General features: G+C 64.3%; 1 protein-coding gene across 1 annotated transcript; it reads left to right on the plus strand.

The window, feature by feature from the left end:
* Positions 1-8,690: 8,690 nt before the first annotated feature.
* Positions 8,691-20,113, plus strand: LOC137456981 (hydrocephalus-inducing protein-like). The gene is made up of 11 exons (XM_068168675.1): positions 8,691-8,767; positions 9,328-9,566; positions 10,418-10,490; positions 10,754-10,958; positions 11,322-11,560; positions 12,421-12,572; positions 13,741-13,933; positions 14,738-14,843; positions 15,430-15,693; positions 16,310-16,452; positions 19,879-20,113. The coding sequence occupies exons 2-11, from the start codon at positions 9,364-9,366 to the stop codon at positions 20,047-20,049; spliced, it is 1,749 nt and encodes a 582-aa protein (XP_068024776.1). The 5' UTR covers positions 8,691-8,767; positions 9,328-9,363; the 3' UTR covers positions 20,050-20,113.
* The last annotated feature ends 280 nt before the right edge of the window (positions 20,114-20,393 follow it).

Genomic DNA, 20,393 nt, shown 5'->3' on the forward strand with positions numbered 1-20,393 from the left:
TGCTCTGGAAGGAGCAGGCTGTGCCCAGGGAGAAGGGCTGAGGAAGCCCAGGGCTGTGGTGGTGACTCTCAAGAGCTCTTTTCCCTTTGCCTCGCTGCAGGCTGCAGCTGGCTGGAGAGCAGCAGGAGCAGCAGCAGCGCTGCAAGGAGGCAGAGGAGCTGGAGCAGCAGGGCAAAGGCAGAGGGAAGAGAAGCCTGGTCAGGCAGGTGGGTGGCTGTGTGAGCAAGAGCCCTGGGCACCTTGCTGCTGAGCTGCAGCACTGCTGAGAGCCCAGCAGCCCCAGGCCCTGCTGGGCAGCCTGCTCCTGCTTGGGGCTGTGCTGGGAGACAGCAGCTGCTGCCTGCTGCTGCTGCTTCCCTGGGGGCTTTGCCACGGCCCTGTGGCTGAGCTGCTCTTCTGGGATCAGGCTGCCTCTGAGTCCTGGCTCCACACAACTCCAGGCATGCCCTGGGAAGGCCTGGATGGCTTTGCTCCAGCGTTTCTCCCTGCCCTGCCTGTGCCCTGCAGCCCTGAGCCAGGTCCCCTCTGGGAAGTGAGGTCTGCTCCTGCCTGTCTGGCAGGAGAGAGCAGCAGGGCCAGCAGCAGGGCCCAGGTGTCTCTTGCCAAAGAGCCAGGGGTGCTGAGCAGCCCAGAAAGGAGCCCCAGGGCCTGCCCAGGAGGAAGGAGGCCTCTGGAGTTCCCTGCTGGGCTTGGAGCAGCTCCTCAGTTGCTGCCTCCTCGTGGGTCTGGCGCCGAGGCCTTGGGTTTCAGTGGAGCTCCAGTGGGTGCCAGCTGCCTTCTGGCCTGGGATTTGTAGAGCACCTAGCACAGGTCTGGGGTGAGGCTTGGGCTGCTCTTGCCAAGATCTTCAGTGTCCTGCAGCTTGGAAATGCTGATGGCTTTCTCCTGCTCCTCCTGCCCAGAGCACAAAGACATCGAGCGGCAGCAGCAAGGAGGCCCCCGGCAGGCAGCAGAGCATCCCCAAGAGGAGGAACGAGAAGGGCTCTGCCCAGGAGTGCTCAGCCTCTGCTGCACCTGGCAGGGAAGAAGAAGAGCAGCAGAGCAAGCTGGGCCTGGCAGACAGCTGCTCAGGGGAGCAGAGCGAGCAGAGCTTGGCCCTGCGGTTCCAGAGCTACGAGGCGTCACGGCAGCATGTGGCTCATCTCTTGTCCTGCTGGGACAGGGTGCAGGGTGTCCCTGCAGAGCCGGGGGTGCTGCAGCCAGCAGGCCAGCAGCAGCCTTCCCCCCGCCTCAGGAGGCAGAAGTCTAGAAAGGAGCTCCAGAAGAGGCTGGGGGAGCGCAAGCTGGCCCAGCTGGAAGGGGAAGGTGCAGCAGGGGCAGGCGGCGGCCAGGCAGTCGGGGTGCCCTGCCTAGACATCGAGGTGCTGAGCTGTGCAGATGTGCTGAGCACCATCCTGGAGAGCAGGAGGCTGCCAAGGCCGGAGCAGGTAGAGCCCCGCGAGGCTCAGCGCCGGAGCCTGCCCCGGGGGGGCCCTGGGGCCTTGTGTCCCAGCGGGTGCCAAGGGCACAGAGCCTTGCCCAGGCTGCTGCTGCTGCCCCACAGCAGCCTTGTGGCTTGGCTGGGGGCAGCCAGGGAGTGCTCTCTGTGCAGGCCTCCTGCCTGCCAGCTGCTCTCCCGCTCTGGAGAGAAAGGTGGTGCCAGGCCAGCTCCAGGGCACTGCTTCCTTCAGCTGAGCCACTCAGAGCAGAGATTCCTCTGCAGGTGCCCCCTGTGGGCCCTGGCCCTGCTCTGGAGCCTGCCCAGCAGCCTGGGCTGGGGGTGGGGCTGTGCTCCACCTCCCTCCATCAGAGCTGACCAACAGCTGAGTGTCTTTCAGGAGGGGTGAGGATGGAGGTGCCGGGAGCATGACCGAGGTTTGCTCTTCTGCCCTAGGTCCTGGAGGAGCTGGGCCTGGGTCCCTCAGGGCCCCCCCTGCCCCCCACTGCTTTCTACTCTGTGGCTCACTACCCAGCCAAGAGAGAGCTGCCTGTGGCAGAGGCCGACCAGCACTTTGTCCTCCTGCCACAAGGTGCCCCAGGGCCAGAAGAGGAGGCTGCTTCTGTGCGCACAGTGAAGGTGCCAGGGCTGGATGGGGGCAGGGGGGGTGGCAAAGGCTCAGAGTGGAAGGGCAGTGAAGAGGTGCCAGGGCCCCAGGCCTGCAGCCATCCCTTCTGGCTGTCCAGAAGAGACAGAGCTCTGCTCTCTGCCCTGAGCACAGGGCAAGTCTGGGAGGGAGAGAGCCTCCCCTGAGGGGGTGCTGCCCCTGTGCTCTGCTGAGCCCCCCCTGCAGGGCTGGCTCTCAGGGCACATTTCCCTTTGCTCTCTCCCTTTGGGGTGAAGTTCTCAGAGGAGCAGGGAGCCCCAGGCAGAGGCCACTGGAGGGGGGCAAAAGCCTCCAGCAGCCAGGAAGCTGTGAGGAGGAAGCGGAGCTCTGGGGATGGCAGGAGAGCTCTGCGCAGGTCAGCCACGGTAGCCTCCATCCATCCCTCTGAGGAGGGCCGAAGGCCCACGGGCACTGTGCCAGCCCCAGAGAGCTGTGCCAGGTGAGCCGTGGGGGAGGAGGGATCCCTCTGCTTCAGGGCCAGCTTGCCAAGGAGGCTGCTGAGCCCAGCTCCCCCCCAGCAAGTGCCCAGCTCCTCCTGCTCTCCTTTGCTCCTCAGCAGTGCCTGAAGGTTCCTCTTTCCCTGCCAGGAGCAGCAGCTACCGCTGGGTAGTGCCTGCCCAGGGCCAGGTGGTGCTGCAGGTCCACTTCAGCTCGGCGCTGCTGGGCAGCTTTGAGCAGAGGCTGCACTTTGAGCTGCTGGGCACCAAGCGCCCCTACCAGCTGCACTGCAGGGGCAGCTGCCTGTACCCCACCATCAGCCAGGAGCCACGGTAAGGCTGGCCCCTGGGGCCATCCCGCTCTGCTGCCCCTGAGCTCAGAGCTGAGACTCTGCCCCTCAGCCCCTCAGCCCCCCAGCATCTCTTGCTGTGCTTGGAGCTGGGCAGCGCTGCTGCTGCCTCGGCCAGCGCTCAGAGTGGGGGCTCTGGGAGCAGGTGTTGTGCTCAGAGCATCTCACAGCTCCTCACTCCCTGTGCCCAGGGAGGTGTTTCCTCGCTGCAGGCAGAGCAAGGCAGCTGAGGCCATCCTCTCCAAGGAGTATGTGCTGGGCACCAGGGTGTTCCACTTCGGGCCGCTGCTGTGTGGCAAGGCCAGGGAGCGGTAGGTGCTGCCCAGCCCAGCCGTGCTGCTTGCATGCAGGGGGGGTTGAGAAGGGATCTGCAGCACCTTGTGCTCTCAGGAACCTGCTCCCAGGGGCACGATTCAGGGCAGGCCCAGGCAGAGAGCTGGGGCTTTGGTGGCTTTGGAGGAGCACAGCTCTGGCCGCTTGAGCACCTAGCAGGCACAGGAGGCTTGGAGGAGCTGGGGAGGGATGGAGCTGCTCTTCCTGCCTGGGGGCTGCCTTGGTGGCCAGAGCCACGTGCTGCCTGCAGCCTGAAGGCAGCTGGGGGTCACTTGTCAGCCCCCATCTCAGCTTCAGCAGCTTTGTGGTGGTATTTCAAGTGCTGGGAGCTCTGTGGGCAGCCTGAAGGGAAGGCTTTCTCTGCTGATGGTTTGTGGAGCCTCCATGACTCTGCAGTGTCAGCAAGCCAGGATGGTTGGAGCTGTCAGCAGGGGACACAGACACCGTGCAGAGCAGGAGAAATGGGCTTTCCACTTCCCTGATCCTCACTGCTGGATCAAGTCTGGCCTCAGAGTCTTGTCCCTGGAGCTGCTGCCATCTTCCTGCTCTTCACTTCCCTCTTTCCCTGCTTTCAGGGTTAGGAATGAAGTTTTGTCTGCAGGGGGGCTCTGGAGAGCTGGTGGCATTTGGACCCCCCAGGGAAGTGCAGTTCCAAGTGTTTAAAAGCCAGGAGAGGATTTGGCCAGGCTGAGGAATTGCCCTTTTTGCCCTTTTCTCTCCACACTCTGTCCCAGCCCCGAGCCAAGAGGCATTTGTTAACGCTGGGACTCCTCTTGGGAACCCCCCCCTCAGCCTCAGGCTCAGCCAGCAGCTGGGCCAAGGCAGTCTCCTGGCTGCTGTGGAAGAGAGGAGCTGAGCTCTTTCAAACCTCCTGTCCCAGCCTTTCTGGGAAGCCTGCAGGAAAGGCAAGCCAGCAGAGGAGGGGAGGAAGCCAGGTGCCTGCTGTGCTGCTCTTTGTGCAGGCACCTTTGGGGTCCTGGTGTGCAGAAGGCCTCTGGAGGTGGCCTGTGCACAGCTCTGGGATGGAGGCAGCAAGTGTGGGCTGGGCACTGAGGGAAGCTGGGAATGAAGGCAGGCAGCATGCAAAGTGCCCCTGGAGGTGAGGCTTTCTCTGAGGCTGCTTGTTGGAGCTGCCCTGCAGCCTTTGCCCCTTCTGTGGCCAGGTCCAAGGCTGTGCTGCAGGCTGGCAACCGCGAGCAGCTCTCCATCCGCAACGTCAGCCCCTGGGAGGCAGAGGTGCACTTCTCCTGGCAGCGGGGGTGGCAGCAGGGGCACCTTCCTCTTGGAGCCTGCCAGCATGAAGCTGCAGCCTCATGAGAAGCAGGTAGGGGCCAGGCAGGTGGGAGCAGCAGCAGCAGCAGCAGCAGAGCCCAGGAGCCGTTGCTCCTGCTCACTGGAGGCTCTTCTGTGTTTCTCTTTGCGGGGCTGGGGCCAGGAGCTGAGCGTCTGGGCCTACCCCACTGCAGTTGGCCTGGTGGAGGACAGCCTCATCTGCCGCATCAAGGACAACCCAGAGCCAGTGGTCTTCCAGCTGTGCTGCCAGGGGGTGCAGGTGAAGCTGGAGGTCAGCCCCAGGCAGCTGCATTTCGCCAGGGTGCTGCTGCACAGGTCAGTCAGGCCAGGGGCACTGTGCCGGGGGTGGCTCTGCTGCAACTTGCCTTCCCCTCCCCTTGCCGTGTGGCTGCTGAGATGGGAGCCTGGCCAGCAGCCCTCTGGCTGCCAGCACTTGCCAGCCTCTTGCTCAGCCTTCCTTGCTGCCTTGGAGGTGCCAGGGCAGCCCCCAGCGCTGCTGCCCCGCTGCATTTGCATCTCCCCTGCTGGTGCAGAGGGAGCGGAGGAGCTGCTCTGGCTCTGCCTCCCGTGGCATCCCCTTCTGCCAGCCGGCTCTGCCCCAGGGCCTGGCCTCTGGGGCTTGTGGCAAAGAGCCGAGCCCGAAGGCTGGTTTCAGCGCCGTGGGGAGGGCTGCTGCCGGCGGCAGGGCTGCCGCTGTGCCCCCCAGCAGCTGGCACGGAGCCTTGGTGTCTCTGCAGGGAGCAGAGCAGGATGCTGCTGCTGCGGAACAGCTGCCCCCTGCCGGTGGCCTGGAGGCTCAGCGGGCTGGAGAGCCTCGGCCAGAGCTTCTGGGTGTCGCAGAGCCAGGGCACGGTCGGGCCCCGCTCGGAGCTGGCCGTGCAGCTGTGCTTCAGGGCCAGCAAGCCTCTGAGCGTGGAGAAGAAGATCCGCTTGGAGGTGAGGGCGCAGGGCCCTGCCTGGCAGCGCTGGGCAGAGTGCTCTGGGCCCTGCAGCCTGTGCCTGAAGGCCCAAGGAGGAGCCCTCAGCAGATGCCTTTGTCCCCACCTTGCCTGGGCCCTTAGCAGCAAGAGCCCCTGGCTGGAGGATGCTGCTTGGCAAGCTCTCAGTGCTGAGCAAGGGCTGAAGGGTGGGGGGCAAGAGGCTGGGGCCAGGCTTTGGCAGCAGTGCCCAGCAACAGGCCGAGGGGCAATGGGCAGAAAGCAGAAGCCAGGAGGTTCCAGCATCTGTGTGGTGAGGCTGCTGGAGCCCTGCAGCTGGCTGCCCAGAGAGCTTGTGGAGTCTCCTGCTCAGGCTCTTAAGGCAGAGCAAAGAAATCTCTGCCTGGGTTTTGCTGCCTGTGGTTGAGAGGCTGCCTTGCAGGGAGGCTGCTGTGTGCTGAGAGAGAGAGTTGGGTGTCATTGCCACCTGCTCTGGGACACCTTGTGGGTGCCTCCCAGGGGCTTTACACACAGCTGCTGGAGACAAGAGCTCCTCAGGTGGTGCCTGCCAGAAACACTGAGGAGAAGGACTCCAGCAGGGTTTGTGTCTTGGTGCCTCAGGTTTCAGATGCAGAAAATGTCCAGGGTGTGGTGCAGGTGGAGAACATCCAGGTCCTGGCCGAGGCCTACGAAGTTGCTCTGAACATCACCCTGCCTGAAGGTCAGTGGCTGGCCCCAGAGCAGAGGAGTTCAGATGGATTGCATGGCCTTGGCAAGGGGGGAGGGGAGGGGAGGGGAGTGGGGATGGGAGGGGATGGGAGTGGGGATGGGAGGGGAGGGGAGTGGGGATGGGAGGGGATGGGAGTGAGGAGGGGAGGGGAGGGGATGGGAGTGAGGAGGGGAGGGGAGGGGATGGGAGTGAGGAGGGGAGGGGATGGGAGTGAGGAGGGGAGGGGATAGGAGTGGGGATGGGAGGGGATGGGATGGGAGGGGATGGGATGGGAGGGGAGGGGAGTGGGGATGGGAGTGGGGATGGGAGGGGATGGGAGTGAGGAGGGGAGGGGATGGGAGTGGAGAGGGGATGGGATGGGAGGGGATGGGAGGGGATGGGATGGGATGGAAGGGGAGGGGATGGGATGGGGAGGGGAGGGGATGGGAGTGGGGATGGGAGGGGATGGGAGGGGAGGGGAGTGGGGATGGGAGGGGATGGGAGTGAGGAGGGGAGGGGATGGGAGTGGAGAGGGGATGGGATGGGAGGGGATGGGAGGGGATGGGATGGGATGGAAGGGGAGGGGATGGGGAGGGGAGGGGATGGGAGGGGAGGGGAGTGGGGATGGGAGGGGATGGGAGTGGGGAGGGGAGGGGAGTGGGGATGGGAGGGGATGGGAGTGGGGATGGGAGGGGATGGGATGGGAGGGGAGGGGATGGGAGTGGGGAGGGAAGGGGATGGGAGTGGGGATGGGAGGGGATGGGAGTGAGGAGGGGAGGGGATGGGAGTGGGGATGGGAGGGGATGGGATGGGAGGGGAGGGGATGGGAGTGAGGAGGGGAGGGGATGGGAGTGGGGAGGGGAGGGGAGGGGATGGGAGGGGACAGCAGTGCAAGCCTGGCACGGATCCATGACACAGGCCTCTTGCCAGCTGTGTGGAGTAAAGCCCTGTCAGGCCACACAGAGCTTTGCCTCTCTCATCTCTGGCCCTTGAAGTGTGCCCCTTCCTGTTGGTTTGATGTGGGGGCTTTGGAGCAGCAGGGGTGTGCAGAAGCAGCTGGCAGCTGCTGAGGGCTCAGCACAGCACATCAAGTGGTTGGATCTGTGCTTGGAATCAGGGAGGTGGAGGCTGAGCTCCTTGGCTGCCAAGCCCTGCAGCTCCTCTCTCAAGAAGAAGAGAAAGGGCAGCAAAGGAGCCAGGGCAAAGTTGCAAGGCTGGCAAGTTGCTGAGCAGGGCTTGGTCCCAGCTGAGATCTCCAAATGTTTGTCTCCTCCCCATTCCCTCCCTCGCTCTGGGGGTGTCCTGCAGGTGCAGAGGGCTGCCTGGACTTTGGAGTCCTGAACGTCCTGGGGAGTGCCAAGCAAGTGCTGACCCTGAGGAACCAAGGGCAGTGCAAGCTTGCATACAGGTTGGTCCAGCTGCCTGCTCTGGGAGTGCCTGGGGCCACCACCTGCCCAGGCCTGCAGTCTGCTGCTCTGCATGGCTGGAGGCTGTTGCCCTGCTGGGGGTGGGCACTGGCACTGTCCTGACCTCCAGGCTCCAGCCACAGCCCAGTTGCTCACAGCTCAGCAGGCAGCAGAAGGAGAGACCCAGCCCCTGGGCTCTGTGGTGCAGGAAGAAGAGTGTGGCCAGCAGGTCAGGGGACATTCTCCTCTGCCTTTCCTCTGCCCTAGGGAGAGCACATCTGGAGTCCTGGCTCCAGGTCTGGGCTCCCCAGTTCAGGAGAGACTGGAAACTGCTGGGGAGAGTCCAGCAGAGACTAGAGAGATGCTGAGGGACCTGGAGCAGCTCTGTGAGGAGCAAAAGCCCTGGGGCTGAGAGCCTGGAGAAGAGCAGCCCCAGAGGGGAGCTGAGCAATGCTCAGCAAGAGACAAAGGAGCTGTGGGGGGCAAGAGGCTGGGGCCAGGCTCTGCTCAGTGGTGCCCTGGGACAGGACAAGGAGCAGTGGGCACAAAGTGGAGCCCAGGAGGTTGCATGTGAAGAGGAGGAGAAAGTTGTTTGGTGTGAGGGTGCTGGAGGCCTGGAGCAGGCTGCCCAGAGAGGTTGTGGAGTCTGCTGGTGTGGAGAGCTTCCAACCCCCCCTGGGCACTGTGCTGCTGGGCAAGCTGCTGTGGGTGCCCTGCTGGAGCAGGGGCTTGGACTGATGATGCCCAGAGGTCCCTTCCAACCCCTCCATGCTGGGTTCCAGGGTTCTGTGCCCCTGAAGTCGAGGCCAGTCCCTGCTGAGCTCTGTTGCCCTCCTTCCAGGGCCAAGTCCTTTCTCTTCAGGAGACTCTTTAGAGCAGGATGAAAAGCCTGGGGGTGGAGGGCAGCTGCCAGCACTCAGCACTGCCTGGCTCTGCCAGGAGCTGGGGCTGGCCTCTTGCCTTTTGTTGCTTGTCACTGGTGCCATGCCCAGTGCTGGCTGTGCTGCTGGCCCCTGGGCTGCTCACTGCAGAGATCTTCTCCTCCCTTCCTCCTTCCTTCCCTGCCCAGGTTCAGGCTGCGTCCCGCAGGCCCCAGCACCCAGGACCTGGCCTCCCACTTCACTGTGCAGCCCCAGCAGGGCCTGCTGCCTCTCTCTGAGCGCCCTGTCGCTGTCCAGCTGCTCTTCCACCCTCAGAGGGAGCTCAGCATTGAGGACAAAGCCGTGCTGCTGTGCCAGGTGAGCTGCCTGGGGCGGGCAGGGTGAGCACAGCCGGGCTGAGGGGGGCAGGAGGACATGGCTCTGCTGGAAGGAGAGCTTCAGCTGGGGACTCTTCTCTCCTCTGTGCACAGCAAAGGCTTTCAGACAGCAGCTGTGCTCCTTCCTGCCTGCCAGGGCCTGGAGGGGCCAGGAAGAAAGCTGGGGCCAGACTTTTGCCCAGGGCTGATGCTTTGGAAGTAGAAGAGGGAGATTGAGGCTGGAGAGGAGGAGCAGGAGGAAATGTTTGACACTGAGGGGAGAGAGAGCCTGGCCCAGGCTGGGCAGAGAGGGGGTAGCTGCCCCATCCCTGGGAGCGTTGCAGGGCAGGCTGGCTGGGGCTCTGGAGCACCTGCTGTGGTGCTGCTCAGCTGAGCAGCTGCTGAGGGCCTGCAGGGAGGTTGAGCAATGACTCTTCCAAGGCCTTCCAGGCTGGGCAGAGAGGCTGGAAATGCAGCTCTGGAGGAGGCCTCCAAAGCAGGGCAGGAGTTGCTGGGCGGCTGGGCTGTGCTGCCAGGACAGAGGCCGCTCTCTGCTTGCAGGTGCTGGAGCCCAGCCTGCGTGCAGGAGGGGAGCCCATGGCCAGCATCCCAGTGAGGCTCTCAGCCAGAGCTGTGCTCAGCCAGTACAGCATCAGCCCTGCGGCGCTGCTCGACTGCGGGGCCATGGCCAGCGGCACCAGGAGAGCCTGCAGCTTCCTGCTGCACAACACAGGCCTCCTGCCCTTCCAGTTCCTCATCTGCAGAGCAGAGCAGGGGGCAGCTGAGCCCACAGAGAAAGGGTGAGAGAAGGCCTGCAGCAGCCTTCCTGCTGGAGGGGGCCCCACAGCAGGGCTGGGCTGTGGCAGGCAGGACACACAACCAGGCTGCGCTGTGCCTCCTGGCCTCGGCTTTGGCTTCCTGGCTCCCAGGCCATTGAGGGGCTGGAGTGTGGCCAGAGCAGGGCAAGAGGGCTGCTGAGGGGCCTGGAGCACGTGGGCTGTGAGGAGCAGCTGAGGCAGCTGGGGGAGGGCTTCAGCCTGGAGAAGAGGAGGCTCAGGGGAGCCCTTCTGGCTCTCTCCAACTCCCTGCAGGGAGCTGCTTGGAGCCAGGTGGGGCTTGGTCATTTCTCCCAAGCGACAGGAGAAGAGGAAAAGGCCTCAGGTTGTGCCAGGGGAGGGTTAGGGTGGCCATGAGGAAGAACTTCTTCCCCTGGAAGGTTGTCAAGGCCTGGCCCAGGCTGCCCAGGCCAGTGGTGGAGTCCCTGTCCCTGTCCCTGGAGGGCTTTCAAAGCTGCTGCTGAGGGCCATGGAACAGTGGTGCCCTGGTAGTGCTGGGCTCAGGGCTGGGCTGGCTGATCTGCAAGGTCCCTTCCAGCCAAGCAAGTCCATCTCCTGTGAGCCCTGGCTTATTGCCTGCCTGTGCAACTGGCTTGTGAGCAGGGTGTAGAAAGAGGCCCCAGGATCCTCCTGGGGATCCTCCTGGCCCTGGGGCTGGAGCCCATCTGTCCATCAGCTGCAGGCACAGGTGGTGCAGGGGGCATGAAGAGCAGGAGGACTTTCCTGCAGGGGGAGGAAGCTTTGGCTTTGCAGGGGGGCAGGAGGAGCTCAGCCTGAGGGATGTTCTCTGCTCTCCCCTCTGGTGCACCCCAAAGGAAGTCCTCCCAGGCCCAGCGGAGGCAGAGCTTGGAGGGAAGCTCTGCTGCAGCCAGGCTGAGCTGCAGGCAGGTGAGTGGCTGCTGCTGCCCAGCACAGGCTCCTCCACACTGTGCCCAGGCTGGGGGCTTGTCCCCATGGCGTGGGACACGCTCTGCATGCTGGGCCTGCACCTCTGCTTGGCTTCTTTCTCCCCTCCTGGGCTGTGCTCTGGGCCACGGAGTCCTCCCTGCCTGCCCTGGGCCCAGCTGCAGGCCGAGGCCTGGAGTCCTCCTTGCTGGGAGGCTGAGGGGGAGGCTGTTGGCCATCAGCCTCTGCTGGCTCTCTCTCTGCAGGCTGGCCTCACCCTGGGCATGTTCACTGTGTCCCCTGCCTTTGGCTGCATCCTTGCTGGGGAGCAGCAGCTGGTGAGAGTGGATTGCGCCGCGGGGCCGCCAGGGCCGTGCCAGGAGCAGCTGCTCATCGACATCAGCCACAGGGACCCCAGGGACAACCCTCTTGGCATCCCCTACACCCTGCTGGCCGAGTCCTGCCTTCCAGGTAGGTGCTGCCCACAGCTCCCTGGGGCCAGGCTGCTGCTGCTCAGCACCCAGCCTCAGTCCTGGCAGAGAGCAGCCAGCCTGAGCCCGAGCTCCCCTCTCAGCCTCCTCGCAGGTTCTGGTCAGCTCCAGCAGTGGGAGAGGCTGGGAGGGCTGCATGGAAGGAGCAGAAGAAAGCCTTTGGTGCTCAGGGTGCCTGAGCTCCCTCCTCACAGGCAGCTCCCCTAGCCAGGGCTGGCTTTGGCAGCTGCCTGGGCAGAAAGGGCTTCTCCAAGGGCGGGAGAGGCCCCCAGGGGGCCCCAGGGGCAGCTCAGCAGGAAGCTTCTCCTTGCTCAGCCCTCCCTCTGCTCTGCTCCGCTCGCAGCCTTCGTGGTCGATGACATCGAGGCCATCTTTGAGGGGCACCAGATCTGCAGCAGCAGCAACCTCTGCCCAGGCCTGCAGAGAGGGCAGGAGCAGCAGGGAGTGTTCCTCACCGACCAGAGGAAGTTCCTCTTCCCTGACGTGCTGGTGGGGCAGCGGGCCACGGCGCGCTTCAGCATCTGCAACAGGAACAGAGTCCCCTGTGATGTGCTGCTCTCCATCAAAGCCAGCCCCAGGAAGGTAGGGACAGGAGGCCTTGGGCACTCTGCAGCCTGCCTGACAGCTGCCCTCTTCCCCAGCCTCATGGCTTCCTCTTGCCCAGGCTAGGCCAGCTCAGCTGACAGCTGGGCTGCATTCAGCGTGTCCCAGGCAAGGCTTTAGCTCAAGGCCCCTGGGTGCTTGGGGGGAGAGCTGGGGCCTTGTGAGCCTCTCCTGGAAGCACAGAGAGAGGAGGAGCTTGCCCTCAACTTTGAGCCAGGGCTCCCAGCAGAGCCTTTTGGGGGGGGGCTCAGCCTCTTCTCCCAGGGAGCAAGTGCTGGGACAAGAGGCCATGGCCTCAGGTTGTGCCAGGGGAGGGTTAGGTTGGACACGAGGAGCAATTTCCTCCCCTGGAGGCTTCTCAAGGCCTGGCCCAGGCTGCCCAAGGCATCTGCAGGGGGGTTTCAAAGCTGTGGAGCTGTGGTGCTGAGGGCCATGGTTTGGTGGGGAGCTGGCAGTGCTGGCTTCTGGCTTGGCTTGAGGATCCTAAAGGCCTCTTCCAAGCCAAGCCATTCTCTGATTGCCTGAGGCTCCCTGCTCTTTGCCCCTTCTCTTTAGAGGCCAGGGGCAGGGTCTTTGCAGGGTTCTCCATGCAGTCCCCACCTCCCATCTGTGCTGGGGCTCTGCCCAGTGCTCAAAGCAAGCTTTGCACTCCTGGGCTTGCTGGCAGCCCCCTGGCTCAGCACTGCTTTGGATTCAGCCCTGAGACAGATGGAGCCTGTCTAGGGAAGCCAGAAGGGGGCCACACTGTCTGGGGCTGTTCCTCATGATCTTTGTATGGGTGAGACAGCAGCACATGGAGAAAAGTTTCCTCCTAACAGCCTTCTCTTGGCTCCCCCAAGCTGAAGAGCCGCCCTGGCCAGGTGTTCCAGGTGGATCCTGCCCAGCTGTGTGTGCCCAGCTGCTCCCAGGCCTTTGCCACTGTCACCTTCAGCCCACAGAAGGTGCAGAGGTACCAGTGCACCTTTGAGGCCTGCCTTGATGCTCAGAGAAGGTAAGTCACCTCAGGAGAGCTTGGGAGGGAGCTTCCTGATGGCTTCTGGCTCCTGGAGTGGCCTTGGGCAGAGTGCTTAGCACCCCAGCAGGGAGGGGTTTGGAAGGGACCTCTGGGGCTCAGCCAGCCCAACCCCCCTGCCTGAGCAGGGCCCCCACAGCAGCTTGCCCAGGACCCCAGGGTGCAGGGGGGGTTGGACTCTCTGCAGAGGAGACTCCCCAAGCTCTCTGGGCAGCCTGCTGCAGGGCTCCAGCAGCCTCCCACTCAAGATCCCCTCTGGGGCTGCTCTTCTCCAGGCTCAGCAGCCCCAGGGCTCTCAGCCTCTGCTGCCCACAGGGATGCTGCAGGGAAATCAGCAGCTGTGGCTCTGAGCTCCAGCAGAGCAGGGAAGGCAATGTCCTGCTGCAGCCTGCAGCAGGGACTGTGAGGGCAGTGGGACATTGACCCAGGCTGCCCAGAGAGGTGGGAGCTGCCCCCTGCTCAGCACCACTGCAGCTCAGGTTGGTTGTGGCTCTCAGCAAGCTGCTGGAGCTGCAGCTGTCCCTGCTGCCTGCAGGGGCTTGGGCTGGATGAGCTTCCAAGGTCCCTTCCAAGGCAAAGCATTGCAGGCTTCTGTGAGCCCGAGGAGCCAGCAGGGGGTGGGGGACTCGGGCAGCAGTGGAGCTGTGCAGCTCCAGCTGAGCTGGAGCTTGCCAAGGACAAAGGATTGGCTGCAGTGGCTCTGTGCCCCGAGGCAGCTGCCCTTGCTGCCTCCTTGCTGCTGTGCTGAGGAGGTGATCTGCTGGATCTCCTGGGGGGCACGAAGAGCTCTGGTGCTGAAGGAGCCATTGGCTCCCCTCTGACAGAGCTCAGCTCCTCTGCCCTGGGCCCCCTGTGTGGCCTGGGCCTGCCCTGCCCTGGCCCAGCCCTTGAGTGGCTGAGCTGGGGCCAGGTCCAGCAGCTTGCTGCCCTGAGGAGCAGCTCCTTGGAGATCAGCTCCCTGCTGGGGTCACTGAGTTGTGCCTCTGGCTTGGCCACTTCCTGCCGCTCCGCTCCTGCTGCGGGAGGAGAGGAGCCAGGGGGAGCTGTGTCCTGGGGGCCAGGAGCCCCAGGCAGGGCAAGGGCAGCAGCTGGCCCTGGCCTCCCTGCTTGCCAAGTGAGCAATGGCTCTGCTGCCCCTCTCCTGCAGCCCTGCAGCAGGCAGAGCACAGAGCCTGAGCTTCGAGGTCAGCGGCGAGGGGAAGGTGCCGGAGGTGAGGGTCCTGCGCCCGGCGCGGAGGGACAGGAGAGGGAACCCCCTGCTGCTCTTCAGGAAGCTGCCCCTGGGGGCCTGGGAGAAGCTGCCCCTGGTCCTGCAGAACTCTGGCCCTGTCCCTGCCCAGGTGAGCAGCTGCTGAGGGAACTCTGCTCGGGGAACAAGGCTGCTGCTGGGGAGGAGAGGGCCCAGCGCAGCCGGGGGGGTGGGCAGGTGCCCCACGGCTCTGCAGGTGCCCTTGGAGCCCAAAGGAAAGCCTTGGCTTGTGCTCAGAGCCCCTCTGTGGCAGGAGGACGACCTCCTGAGCCTCTGCTGTGGCAAAGCAGTGGGCAGAGGCCTGTTGCCAGCAGCTGCCTCCAGGAAGGTGCCCTCAGCCCTTCCCTTGTGTCCTCCTCTCCTTGGCCTCGGCTGCTGCTGGCCTTGCCGCTCCTGAGCCAGCCCTGGGGCTTGTGCTGCTTCCTTGCTCCCTGCCTCAGGGAACAGCCTGGGAAGGGGCCTCAGAAAGTCTGCTGGAAGCCCCTGGCTGCCTTCTGCTTGCCAGGAAGGGAGTTCCTCTGAGAGAGGCTTTGGAGGGGCAGGGCTTCCCCAGGCTCCCTTCTCCCCTTTTGGCTGGGCTGGAGGACATCCTCCTGTCCTGCTGGCGCTGGCTTGGCTCTGCTCCTGCTTTACCAGGCTCTGCTGAGCCTCACTTGTGGCTTAGTCCCCTTGTGCTCCTCACTTTGGCCCCTCCTGTCCTGCCTGCTGCTGTTTCCATCAGCTCCCAGGGGCTGTGGAGCCTTGGCTTTGGTCTGGTTTCACTCCAGCCTTGTGCTCAGAGCTGTGTTGGAAGGGGGGCAGCACCCTGGGCTCCCTGTGGTGGGACAGCAGCAGCGTGGGCTCAGGCCCTGGGCCATGCTGTGCCCACCCCAGTGTGCTCCTGCTCTTTTCCCAGGTGCTGCTGGACCTGCTGGATGAGGAGGGAGCTTTCTTCTTGAAAGCCAGGCCCAGCACCAAGTGCCTCTACCAGGCTGTGGGCATGGAGGACTCTGCTGGAGAAGGTGAAGTCCTGGAGCATGAGATGTGCTCACCCCCCCAGGGAGAATTCCTCTCCTGCTGCTGGCTTGGCCAAGCAGCAACCAGCTGCTGGCCCTGGGCTGTGTCCTGGGGCTCTCTGGGCTCTTGCAGAGGGACTCTCTGCAGGGTTGCTTTCCTTCTGGCAAGCTCTGGGAAGTGTTTCTCTTCCTCTGGACATGGGGGCTTGAGTCCTGGGGGGCTGTCAGCACCTCAGTGGAGCATCTGAGCTCTCTGCTGCTGCAGGTGGGGAGTCCCCAGCCTGGCAGGAGGCAGCCCCTGAGCCCACAGCCAGCCAGCCAAAGCCCAAGGCACTCTCTGGGTCAGCTCTGCTGAAGGCAGGAGCTGGCTGGCTGCAGCTTGAGCCAGAGCTGAGTGCTGAGCTCAGCTGAGAGCAAGCAGCAGGGAGATTGCTGCTGGGGTCCCAGCCTTGTGAGCCTGGGAGGAAGGTCTGGGAGCATTGGTGAGGCAGGCTGTGCCTAGAGGCAGCTGGGCTTGGAGCTGGGCTTCCTCTTGTGCAGCATGGCAATGTTTGCAGTGCCTCACCTGTCCCTGCTGTCCATCTCTGTGCAGAGAGGAAGCTCCACACTGCTTCCCTGCTCCTGCAGTGTGGGCAGGCAGCAGAACTGGAGGTGCTCTTCAGAGCCAGCCTGCCCCAACGCCTGGAAGGGAAGCTGCAGCTGGCAGTGCTGGACAACCCTGCTGGGGCCAGCACCATCAGGCTGCTGGGGGCAGGCTGCCAGGAGGACTTCAGCCTGGACAACATCCAGGGGCTGGTGGCAGACAGGGAGGAGGAGAACCTCCCTGAGAGCAGCCTGGAGGAGGACAGCCTGGAGGGTAAGAGGAGAGGCTGCCAGGCCGGAGCAGGGCACAGGAATCTCCAGGGCTGGGCTCAGGCTGTGCCGGCGCAGGGCTGGCCCAGATTTAGCAGCCAGCTGCTGTCCCCTGCTGGAGCCTGCAGAGCAGCCTTGCTTGGCAGCCCCAGGGAAGCTGGCCTGCCCAGGCAGGAGCTTGCAGGCCAGCAGGGAGGGCTCCCAGAGAGCAGCTTTGGGCTGAGGACCTCTGCAAGGAGGCCTGCCAGCCCCCGGGGTGCTGTGCAGAGCACAGCTGATCCTCTGTGTCCTCTGGGGATGGACTGCTGCTGGCTAAGGAATTGCTCACAGCCAGAGGGCAGTGATCAGCAATGTCCAGATGGAGACTGGGGACGAGGGGTGTCCCTCAGGGCTCCATGCTGGGCCCAGAGCAGCCCTGCAGAGAAGGCCTTGGGGGTGCAGAGGGTGAAAGTCTGCCCAGGAGCTGCCCCCTGAGCTCACAGCCCAGGCCCAGCCACGTCCTGGGCTGCAGGTGCCAGAGGAAGGAAGGCTTGGAGAAGGCAGAGCCCTGAGTGTCTGTGGGGTAAGGGGGCAGCTGGGTCTGCCTGCACACTGAGACCTTTCTCTCTCCCTGCCAACAGCTGCCCCAGGGCACCACATCCAGTTTGGGGCCTGTGCCCTGGGCACCCCCTGCTCCGTGACCTTCAGCCTCACCAACCGCAGCAGGGAGCAGGCCCTGCGCTTCCAGTGGCTGCCTGAGGCCCCCTTCCACTTCTGCCCCCAGGTGAGCCTGGCTGTCTCTGCCCCCCTGCTGCCCACCCCCTGCCTGGCTGTCTCTGCCCCCCTGCTGCCCACCCCCTGCCTGGCTGTCTCTGCCCCCCTGCTGCTCACCCCCTGCCTGGCTGTCTCTGCCCCCCTGCTGCCCACCCCCTGCCTGGCTGTCTCTGTCCCCCTGCTGCCCAGCCCCTGCCTGGCTGTCTCTGCCCCCCTGCTGCCCAGCCCCTGCCTGGCTGTCTCTGCCCCTCTGCTGCCCACCCCCTGCCTGGCTGTCTCTGCCCCTCTGCTGCCCACCCCCTGCCTGGCTGTCTCTGCCCCCCTGCTGCCCAGCCCCTGCCTGGCTGTCTCTGCCCCCCTGCTGCCCACCCCCTGCCTGGCTGTCTCTGCCCCCCTGCTGCCCAGCCCCTGCCTGGCTGTCTCTGCCCCCCTGCTGCCCAGCCCCTGCCTGGCTGTCTCTGCCCCCCTGCTGCCCACCCCCTGCCTGGCTGTCTCTGCCCCCCTGCTGCCCACCCCCTGCCTGGCTGTCTCTGCCCCCCTGCTGCCCAGCCCCTGCCTGGCTGTCTCTGCCCCCCTGCTGCCCACCCCCTGCCTGGCTGTCTCTGCCCCCCTGCTGCTCACCCCCCTGCCTGGCTGTCTCTGCCCCCCTGCTGCTCACCCCCTGCCTGGCTGTCTCTGCCCCCCTGCTGCCCAGGCCCTGCCTGGCTGTCTCTGCCCCCCTGCTGCCCAGCCCCTGCCTGGCTGTCTCTGCCCCCCTGCTGCCCAGCCCCTGCCTGGCTGTCTCTGCCCCCCTGCTGCCCAGCCCCTGCCTGGCTGTCTCTGCCCCCCTGCTGCCCAGCCCCTGCCTGGCTGTCTCTGCCCCCCTGCTGCCCAGCCCCTGCCTGGCTGTCTCTGCCCCCCTGCTGCCCAGCCCCTGCCTGGCTGTCTCTGCCCCCCTGCTGCCCACCCCCTGCCTGGCTGTCTCTGCCCCCCTGCTGCCCACCCCCTGCCCAGCTGTCTCTGCCCCCCAGCTGCCCACCCCCTGCCTGGCAGCTTCCCAGGAGCTACTGGGGAGCCACCAGGGAGCAGTGAGAGCTCCTTTCAGTGCCACCCAGGAGGTGCCCTCCCTGGTTTGCTGGGGCCAGAAGAGGCTCCATGCTGTGGGAGGTGGCATCCTGTGGTGCTGTTCCTCTCCAGCAAAGCCCAGATGAATACTCAGTCAGATGCAGTTTCACACAGTCCCAGCATGCTGGGGTTGGAAGGGACCTCTGGGCATCATCAGTCCAAGCCCCTGCTCCAGCAGGGCACCCACAGCAGCTTGCCCAGCAGCACAGTGCCCAGGGGGGGTTGGAAGCTCTCCACACCAGCAGACTCCACAACCTCTCTGGGCAGCCTGCTCCAGGCCTCCAGCACCCTCACACCAAACAACTTTCTCCTCCTCTTCACATGGAACCTCCTGGGGTCCAGTCTGTGCCCACTGCTCCTTGTCCTGTCCCTGGGCACCACTGAGCAGAGCCTGGCCCCAGCCTCTTGTGCCCTCCCCTTTAGCTCTTGCTAAGCTTTGAGAGAACCTCTCTGGGGCTGCTCTTCTCCAGGCTCAACAGCCCCAGGGCTTTCAGCCTCTCCTCACAGAGCTGCTCCTGGCACTGCTGCTCCCCACACCCACAGCCTGCCTGGCCTTGGCAGTGATCCCAGGTTGGTCTTGGCTCTCTGCTTCTCCCTAGGTGGGGCACCTGCATGCTGGCTGTGCCAAAGATGTTACAGTCACCTTGCAGTCAGCAGTGGAGGTCACCTTCCAGAGGCACCCTGTGAGGTGTCTCCTGTCCAGGATCTGCTTCCAGCTGCCCCCAGAGGAGGTCCCTGACTGGGACGACCGCCTGGGCACCCTCAAGTGGGTGGATACCACCAGGGCCCCAGGTGCCAGCTGGCCTCTCAAGAAGAAGGTGAGAAGCACAGCAGCCAAAGCTCCCTGAGCTGCCCCAAGAGGAGCTGCTGCTGGCAGCAGATCTCCCTCTCTGCTGGCCAAGAGCTGCTCTTCCTCCTGGCAGTGACTCCATCCCTGAGGGGAAGCAGCAGAGTGGGTGAGAGGGGAGGAGGCTGCTGGGGGCTCTGAGGGCTCAGCCAAGGTGGGGAAGTCTCTGACAAGAGAGGCTTTGGCCACAGGCAAAGCCTAAGCCAAGAGCTGAAGTGTTGCAGCCTGTGTTGGATGGGAGCTCACAGTTTTGAACACATTTGCCCAGCCTGCTGCAGCTTGGAAGGGCCCTCTGGAGCTCAGCCAGTCCAAGCCCCTGCTCAAGCAGGGCACCCCCAGCAGCTTGCCCAGCAGCACAGGGGCCAGGGGGGGTGGGGAGCTGTGCAGAGAAGGAGATTGCACAACCCCTCTGGGCAGCCTGCTCCAGGCCTCCAGCACCCTCACCCCAAAGCCTCTTCTCCTCCTGGGTGCCAGTTTGTGCCCATTGCCCCTTGTCTGTCCCTGGGCACCACTGAGCAGAGTCTGGCCCCAGCCTCTTGCCTCCCACCCCCTGCCCTCCACCTGAGCTGTTGGTCAGCACTGAGCAGGTCTCCATTCCCTGGAGGGCAGATCTCTCTCTCTGGTTCAGTGCCTTTGCACTCCCAAGGAGTTCAAGCCCCTGCTGCTTGCTTTGGGGTGCAGAGCAGCAGCAGCAGCACTCTGCTGTGTGTGCTGACCAGCTCCCTGGCCCCTTGGGGCTGAGCTCTGAGCCTTGTCTGCACCAAGCAGGGCAGCAGAGCTGGCCAGGCCTCTGGAGAAGAGGGCTGATGCTTGGCCTCCACAGGCATCCAGGTCTTTCCCAACCCAACCCTCCTCTGCTGTTGGCTGTGGGCTCTCTGCTGGGGGGATCTCAGCAGCAGCTCCTGCTCTGCCTTTCCTGCTTGTCCAACACACTGCTCTTGGCTGCTGCCTCTGCCCCAGCTGCTGAGCCAGTGTCAGACCTGGGCCCCAAAGCTTCTTGCCCAGCAGAGGGACAGCACCCAGAGACTTCCCAAAGGAGTTGGTTCCCAGCCCCCAGTGCCCTTTCCCAGCCCCCAGCAGCGTGGCTGATGCCCCACAGGAGACTTCTCTCTGGGAAATCCTTGCTGCTAGGACAGGAAGGAAAAGGAGCTGCTGGAGCTGCTCCTTCTTGGGCTGCTCCAGCCCCAGAGCTCCAGGAGGGAAACTGACTCCTGCAGGAGAGGCTGCTGGGTTTCTAGGGGCCAGGAAAAGCAAGGTCAGGCCCTGGGAGCCAGGGGCAGTCCCCAGGGCTGTGTTTGCAGCGCTGGTGGCTTTGGCCAGCAGGTGACCCCCAGCCTCCAGCAGTAGGCTCTCCTGCTGCCCTCTCTCGGGGCTGAGGCCTGGGGATGGCCTTGGTGGCCCCTGGGTGTGGCTGCTGCTGGAGGCTCCCTGCTCAGCCTGGCTCTCTGGGCTCTGCTCAGTGACTCTTCCCTCTTCTCTTGGCAGGTGCTGGAGCCAGAGGCAGAGCCAGCTCACACTGTGCTGGAGGGCAGCAGCCGCGAGGTGCAGCTTCTCCTCAGCGCTGTTGTCACCGGCGCTGAGCTCCAGCTGCCCCCAGAGGAGCTGGGGAAGCCTTCCTCTGCATCCAGTTCAGAAGATAAGGCTCCTCAGGGTTGAGAGGCAGGATGATAGAAGGAATTAATTCATTTCATTCATCATAATTTCCCTGCCCCAAAGGTTAATAAACTTCGTTCTCATTTGTTTGGGCTCGGGGATCCGGTGGGGAATCCCTTCCCCAGCACCTTGGTAACGCAAACGATGTGAACACTGTAGAGAGAGGAAGGATTCCCTCTAGAGTGACTGCCCTCCTGGTAGTAAACTCAAAGCTGAAGGGAGAGAGGGTGGTGGTGAATGGTGCCACAGCCAGCTGGCAGCCAGGCACCAGTGGTGCCCCCCAGGGATCAGTGCTGGGCCCCATCCTCTTTAACATCTTCATTGATGATCTGGAGGAGGGGATTGAG

Source organism: Melanerpes formicivorus, unplaced genomic scaffold (assembly GCF_026170545.1).
Source record: "Melanerpes formicivorus ecotype bairdi unplaced genomic scaffold, bMelFor1.0.p_v2 SCAF_152, whole genome shotgun sequence".
NCBI lineage: Eukaryota > Metazoa > Chordata > Aves > Piciformes > Picidae > Melanerpes > Melanerpes formicivorus.

Bases quoted from the DNA above. Each gene is read 5' to 3' on its own strand.
- LOC137456981 (XM_068168675.1), top strand. From the start codon at position 9,364: ATGGCCAGCATCCCAGTGAGGCTCTCAGCCAGAGCTGTGCTCAGCCAG. The intron at 10,491-10,753 runs GTGAGTGGCTGC...CTCTCTCTGCAG, and splicing joins CCAGGCTGAGCTGCAGGCAG to GCTGGCCTCACCCTGGGCAT. The intron at 11,561-12,420 runs GTAGGGACAGGA...GGCTCCCCCAAG, and splicing joins TCAAAGCCAGCCCCAGGAAG to CTGAAGAGCCGCCCTGGCCA.